Source organism: Hemitrygon akajei, unplaced genomic scaffold (assembly GCF_048418815.1).
Source record: "Hemitrygon akajei unplaced genomic scaffold, sHemAka1.3 Scf000048, whole genome shotgun sequence".
Classification (NCBI taxonomy): domain Eukaryota; kingdom Metazoa; phylum Chordata; class Chondrichthyes; order Myliobatiformes; family Dasyatidae; genus Hemitrygon; species Hemitrygon akajei.
The window spans coordinates 7,388,932-7,396,738 of record NW_027331934.1 but is presented as its reverse complement, the minus strand read 5'-3'; the positions used below and the strand labels follow the sequence as shown (position 1 = coordinate 7,396,738).

Below are 7,807 nucleotides of genomic sequence, written 5' to 3'. Positions count from 1 at the left end.
ATACATCTCTATATAAAATTCACTGTGCACATCTTGTCACTGGGTAAAAAATGCACAGTACAAGATTTATCTGCACACTGGATATTACAAATTAGAGGGGATATTGGAGGGAAGGAGGGGAGACCTCCCCTGTCCCTGATGCCCTCACCTACAAGATGTGCATCTAGCTGCAGCTTGTAACCCGGCACTTTAACGAGTTGGAACTTGAAATGGATGAATTTTGGATCATCCAGCAGTTGGAGGGGGTGATAGATATGACATGAAGAGAGGTGAGTTACACCCAAGGTGCAGGACACAGGAAACTGTGTGAGAGTCAGGAAGGGGAATGAGGTTAAATAGCCATCGCAGAGTACTTTGTTGCTATCCTGCACAACAGCAGGTGGACCACTTTAGACACTGTTGGGGGCAATTACCTGACAGACGAAAGTCAAAGGGGTGATAGGAGATTTGTTAGTTAGGGGAACAGACCAAGAGGCAACTAATATCCCAGTGATAAGGCTTGCTGGAGCTAGTGCGGGGGGGGGGGGGGGTGATGTGGTTTAAATAAGTTGTAGGGGGAATGGGAGCTAGATTGACAGAACATATAGTGGAGAGGGTGAATTGAATTGACTTTATTACAAATATCCTTCATATAGATGAGGAGTAGAAATATTTACGTTACGTTACCATCTAAATGTGCAATGTGTAATTTAAATTAACTCATAATAATTAGTTTGTACATAGGACAGTCAGGAAAACAGAAATCAATTATTCAGTCTGATGACCTGGTGGAAGTTGATGTCCCGGAGCCTGTTGGTCCTTTTGCTGTGGTACCGTTTCCTGGATGGTGGCAGCAGGAACAGTTTGTGGTTGTGGTGAACTGAGTCCCCAATATCCTTTGGGCCCTTTTTACACAAATCCATACCTCTACCATCCAGGCTCCCATCCAAACTTCTTTTAAATGGTGAATCCAAGCTCATATTCACCACTTGTGCTGGCATCTCATTCCACACTCTCACAACCATTTCAGTAAAGAACTTTTCCACATGTTCCCATTAAATTTTCACCTTCCCCACTTACCCATGACCTCTGGTTGTCACCCAGCCTCAGTGGAAAAAGCTGCTTGCATTTATTTACCCAATCTTCTCCCTCATGATTTTGTGGACTTCTGACAAATCCTCAAAGCAATGTATAATGTCCTTGTTTATGTTTAGAGCCTTTTTTAGGTGTATAAGATGATGAGGGACATTGATCGTGTGCATAGCCAGAGGTTTGTTTTCCCAGGGCTGAAATGTGTGGAATGCACTGCCGGCTTTTTCGGTGAGCGTGTTTCAGTTACTGTGGGGCCAGGAACCCAGGCAGCTCAGTGGGAACAGGGAATAATACCAATGGAGAGAGTCAAACTGAGCCAGGTCACAGATTGGAGATGGCAGAAATGCCCCATTCTTATAGAGACAGGAAGAGCATCAGAGAGTTTGATGGTCATTCCAGATACCAGCACTGTGCCCAGTTAGATGATGATTTCTCTCTCCAACTTGGGTTGAACTTCACTGTAAGAGTGTGATGTCAGATCACACCTTGACAACTCAGTGATCTCATCTGAAATGTTGTCCTAAACCCACTGATGGATTTTGTATATCTTTTTACAGGTTACAAATCAAAAGGAATTTCTCTACGGGAATCTAAAACACAACACACCAGTTTTGCTGTCTCTGTCCAGATATTTAAGAAGTGGAGCAAGAGATTCACTCGATCATCCTTCCTGCTCAGACTGCGGAGAGGGATTCACTCTATCATCTGATCGACTGGCACGCCTGTCATTTTAAATGGGTAGGGGGTGCCCAGTCATCTGCTCAGACAGTAGGAATGGATTCAGATGGACATTTCAACTGAAGGGACATCAATAAGTTCACACTGGAACAAGGCCATCCACCTGTTCTGTGTGTGAGAAAGGATTCAGTTGGCCTTCCCACCTGTGGACACACCAGTTAGTTCACACTGGGGCAGAGGCTGGTCATTTACTGAATTTGTGTGGAAGGTTTTACTCGGTCATCTGAACAAATGGTTCACCAGCAAGTCCACACTGAGGAGTGGCTGTTCACCTGCTCAGACTGTGGGAAAGGATTCACTAAGTCATCTAAACTGAAGCTACATCAGAGAGTTCACACTGGGGAGAGACCATTTACCTGCTTGGACTGTGGAAAAGGATTCACTGGCTCATACCAACTGAAAGTACATCAAAGAATTCACACTGGAGAGAGGCCGTTCACCTGCTCAGACTGTGGGAAGGGATTCACTTGCTCATCTAAACTGAAGGTACATCAGCGAGTTCACACTGGGGAGAGGCCATTCACCTGCTCAGACTGTGGGAAGGGATTCACTTGCTCATCTAAACTGAAGGTACATCAGCGAGTTCACACTGGGGAGAGGCCATTCACCTGCTCAGACTGTGGGAAGGGATTCACTCAGTCATCCCACCTGCATGCACACAGGTCAGTTCACATGGGGGAGAGGCCGTTTACCTGCTCATACTGTGGGGAGGGTTTCATTTTGTCATCGCAGCTACTGAGACACCAGTCAGTTCACACTGGGGAGAGGCCGTTCACCTGCTCAGTGTGTGGGAAGGGATTCACTCAGTCATCCACCCTAATGGCTCACCAGCGAGTTCACACTGTGGAGCGGCCGTTCACCTGCTCCGTCTGTGGGAAGGGATTCACTTGTTCACCTGACCTGAAGGTACATCAGAGAATTCACACTGGGGAACGGCCATTCAGATGCTCAGACTGTGGGAAGGGATTCACTTGTTCACCTGACCTGAAAGTACATCAGAGAGTTCACACTGGGGAACGGCCGTTCACATGCTCAGACTGTGGGAAGGGATTCACCTGCTCATCCCAACTGAAGATACATCAGAGAGTTCACACTGGGGAGAGGCCATTCACCTGCTCAGACTGTGGGAAGGGATTCACTCAGTCATCTCACCTAACGGTTCATCAGCGAGTTCACACAGGGGAGCGGCCATTCACCTGCTCAGTCTGTGGGAAAGGATTCACTTCGTCATCCCACCTATTGGCACACCAGCGAGTTCACACAGGGGAGCGGCCATTCACCTGCTCAGACTGTGGTAAGGGATTCACTCGGTCATCCGACCTATTGGCACACCAGCGAGTTCACACTGGGGAGCGGCCATTCACCTGCTTAGACTGTGGGAAGGGATTCACTCAGTCATCTGAACTGAAGGTACATCAGAGAGTTCACACTGGGGAACGGCCGTTCACCTGCTCAGACTGTGGGAAGGGATTCACACGGTCATCTAAACTGAAGGTACATCAGAGAGCTCACACTGGAGAGAAGCCATTCACCTGCTCAGACTGTGGGAAGGGATTCACTCAGTCATACCACCTACAAGCACACAGGTCAGTTCACACGGGGGAGTGGCCATTCATCTGCTCAAACTGTGGGGAGGGATTCACTTCGTCATCACAGCTACTGAGACACCAGTCTATTCACAGTGGGGAGAGGCCGTTCACCTGCTCAGTGTGTGGGAAGGGATTCACTCAGTCATCCACCCTAATGGCTCACCAACGAGTTCACACTGGGGAGCGGCCGTTCACCTGCTCCGTCTGTGGGAAGGGATTCACTTCTTCACCTGAAGTGAAGGTACATCAGAGAGTTCACACTGGGGAACGGCCGTTCAGATGCTCAGACTGTGGGAAGGGATTCACTTTGTCATCTCACCTAATGGTTCATCAGCGAGTTCACACAGGGGAGCGGCCATTCACATGCTCAGACTGTGGGAAGGGATTCACTCAGTCATCCAACCTATTGGCACACCAGCAAGTTCACACAGGGGAGCGGCCATTCATCTGTTCAGACTGTGGTAAGGGATTCACTCGGTCATCTCACCTATTGGCACACCAGCGAGTTCACACTGGGGAGCAGCCATTCACCTGTTCAGACTGTGGTAAGGGATTCACTCGGTCATCTCACCTATTGGCACACCAGCGAGTTCACACTGGGGAGCGGCCATTCACCTGTTCAGACTGTGGTAAGGGATTCACTCGGTCATTTGAACTGAAGGTACACCAGCGAGTTCACACTGGGGAACGGCCGTTCACCTGCTCAGACTGTGGGAAGAGATTCACTCAGTCATCTCAACTGAAGGTACATCAGCGAGTTCACACTGGAGAGAGGCCGTTCACCTGCTCAGACTGTGGGAAGGGATTCACTCAGTCATCCCAACTGAAGGTACATCAGCGAGTTCACACTGGGCAAAGCCATTCACCTGCTCAGACTGTGGGAAGGGATTCACTCAGTCAGCCCACCTACAAGCACACTGGTCAGTTCACACTGGGGAGAGGCCGTTCACAGACTCAAGCCTGAATTATCCCTCTGCGTAGATGCTACAGTGTAGCATACACAGTAGCCCACGCAAGTGGCCTATGCCGTTGTGAGCATTTTTACTTGTGAGTTCGTGTGTCTGCGTTGCTCTGGCAAAACGCTAGTTGGTGTTGAGGTTCTATGGCACTGTGTTGAATTGACTCGAATGGAGTTGGGAACGATGGCGACTGCTGAGTTCATCTTGTTGGAGTTGGAGCTAATAGATGTTGAACAAGAGTTACTTTTATTGAAATTACTGCAGCGCAGAAAAGAGAGAAGTTTTTCCATTTCTTAGTGCAGTTCGTGACGTCCAAACCGATGTTTGTGGAAATTTATTTGCATGAATTTCATGTCATTTGCCATTCTTTATAATATACCAATGAAGAGTCGTACAAATGTAAATATTTTCTGACTTCCTCACTTAACCTCTCCTTGATTTGGCTCATTTTCCAACTTTGAAGCAACAGGAAATCCCTAGGAGGAACTGTGCTGCTACCAAGCAGACCAATCACAGTACTCACGGTTACATTTTCGTAAGGTGCGCATTAGGCTACGGCGTACGGTATGGCCTAGGGTGCCGCATCAGGTACATGGCTATGCGGAGCGTATGGCGTAGCTTACACGGTGAAGCATAATTCAGGGTTCAGTGTGTGGGAAGTGATTCACTCGGACATCTCAACTGCAGAGACACCAGCGAGTTCACACTGGGGAGAGGCCGATCTCATGCTCAGACTTTGGGAAGAGATTCTCTCAGCGAAATCAACCTGATGTGCATGACTGAGTTCACACTGGGGAGAGACCGTTCACCTGCTGTGTATTTCGGAAGCGATTCACTCAGTAATCTAACCCTATGCAACTCTTGCTTCAGCTCGCAGCTAAATATAGGGGGTGATAAACCCTCAGCCCAGCCAAACTTAGGAAATCTTGTTTGGGTGGATGTTGTGTGATGTGTCCCCTGTTACAAATCAGTACCCTGAAATAACAAACAGTACACAATATGTGAATAAATGACTGAGATGTATAATTCTTACTTTGACTATATGGTTAGTGAAGTAATCAAAAAGAAAGAAAGAGGGCCCACTCTCTCTTCTCATCTCTCCCCAGCAAAAGGCCATGAAAATCTCTCTTCCAGACTCACAAGGAAGAACATTTCTGTCATTGGATAGTCCCACACGCCAAAACCCTGTTATCTCTAGTCTTACCCTAAACATTGCTGCTGCAGAGAAGCCATTACCTCAGCAGTGAAACATTGCAGAGAGTCTACTGCATCAGCAGTGAAACCTTACAGTGCGTTACGCTTGTGACACACTACCGGGTTCACACTGGGGAGAAAGTTTCAATGAGCTGCATGCTGGATATTTGTCCATCACTGTTGCTGAATGCAATTTCGAGAGTGACTGTTGGTGCTGAACTCTGCAATTATTGCTGCTGCTCACCAAACCCAGTTCTGCACCCTGGTCACTGGGCATAGAAGGAGTTTCTTCTGCTGCATATTCATCTTTAATGGGACTGGAGTTTAATATTCTGGATCTGTGACAAATAAATCAGCTCTATTTTAATCACTGTCTCTGGTACTTAGTGAATTTATAACACACCTAGTGTACAGTAGAGAGTCAACTCAGGCCGGCTGGACCTGATTCTGTTCCACAACAGATCTTTCAAATCCTCCCCTGTTGTTCACCTCTTACTCTCCCTGTGGTGATGGGTTCCAAATTGTCATCACTCTGGAAGAAGAGGTTTCCCTTGAATTTCCTGCAGACTGAAGAAGTCGAGCTGACTGCAGTTCTGTCTGAGATGTTCTTCGCCCCTCAAATCTCTGGCTGAGGAAGAATGACATTGGGAGTGAACGTCCTTATTCAGGCTCATTTGTCACCATCTCGTCTGCTCAGATCGTTGGGATGTCTCCCATGGAGGGTCATACTCATTCCACTCGTTCTTGTTTTCTTCCAGAGTGGTGAATCATTTTTCTGAGCTGGCCTCTCATGTACGTGTTATGGTCTGTATTTCTTATCACAATTGCATATACACACATGGAGTGATGAATCCTGTTCATTTTGGATGAAAATGTATATGAGGGGTGATTGATATATTCGTGGCCTCAGGTGGAAGGAGTCAATTTTGGAAAACCTAGCACATTTATTTTTCAACGTGGTCCCGTCCTACATTTACACACTTAGCCCAACAGTGGCATGCAAAAGACTGGGCACCCCTGGTCAAAATTTCTGTTACTGTGAATAGCTCAGCGAGTAAAAGGTGACCTGATTTCCAAAAGGCATAAAGTCAAAGATGACACATTTCTTTAATATTTTAAGCAAGATTACATTTTAAATTCCATCTTTTACAGTTTCAAAATAACAAAAAAGGAAAAGGACCCGAAGCAAAAGTTTGAGCGCCCTGCATGGTCGGTATTTAGTAACAACCCATTTGGCAAGAAACACAGCTTGTAAATGCTTTCTGTAGCCAGCCAAGAGTCTTACAATTCTTGTTTGGGTAAATGTCTGGGTTCAGTCATAAACAGCAAAGTACTGATGTGGAAATTACAAATTAGAATATTATTAGAGTCAAAGAGATCAGCAGCAATGTAACAGGCCCTTCGGCCCTTCCAGTCAATGCCGACCTGTTTTTATTGTTACTGCCTAGTTCCAGCTACCTGCACCAGAGCCTCCACACACCTCCCATCCATGTCCTCACCCAAATTCCTCTTTAGTGTCTAAATCAAACCCACATCCCCCACTTCCACTGGCAGCTCATTCCACACTCATTCTGGCAGCTCATTCTTCACACAGTGAAGAATCCCCCTTCAGATTCCCCTAAAATAATTCACTTTCACCCTGAATGTATGCCCAATGTCAGGGTGAGAGGGAGGACAGTAAAGGGAGGGGGTGGTCGAGTGCGCAGAGGGAAACAGAACGGAGAGTTTATACTTAATATCTTTTAAATAAACTAATTGTTTGAACTTGCTGCAAACCTACTCTCCATATCCTGTATATTATTAACCAAATTATTGATCTAGATGACAAGTAGCAATGGTTGATGTTCAAAGAATTCAACAAACAGTGCAAATGCAAATATCATTAAATATCAATGAATAATGAAAGCAATGGGGTGTAACCCTGGGGAACCTCACTAGGCCCGGGCCTCGAGTCCAATAAACAGCCTCCCACCATCACTCTCTGCTTCCTACCATCAAGACAACTGTGCATCCAGTGAGCCAGCTCTCCCTGGATCCCGTGTGATCTGACTTTCCACAGCAACTTACCATGCTGAACCTTATCAAAGGCCCCACTGATGCCCATATTGCCCCGGATCCTGGGACAGAGGTGTCACCAATCAGAGGGCATAGATTTAAGCAGAGGATGAAGAGGTTTATAGGGATCTGAGGAAGAGATTTCTCACTCAGAGGGTAGCTGAAATCTGGAACACACTGCCCGAGCTGGTGGTGGAGGCA

General features: G+C 46.8%; 1 protein-coding gene across 1 annotated transcript; it reads left to right on the top strand.

Moving 5' to 3' along the window:
* Positions 1-1,641: 1,641 nt before the first annotated feature.
* On the top strand, positions 1,642-5,818 carry LOC140720905 (uncharacterized). The gene has a single exon (XM_073035750.1). It carries the CDS (start codon positions 2,041-2,043, stop codon positions 4,360-4,362), a length of 2,322 nt encoding a protein of 773 aa, XP_072891851.1. The 5' UTR covers positions 1,642-2,040; the 3' UTR covers positions 4,363-5,818.
* The last annotated feature ends 1,989 nt before the right edge of the window (positions 5,819-7,807 follow it).

What these genes read in the sequence shown, in the direction of transcription:
- LOC140720905 (XM_073035750.1), top strand. Translation starts at nt 2,041, where the DNA reads ATGGTTCACCAGCAAGTCCACACTGAGGAGTGGCTGTTCACCTGCTCA.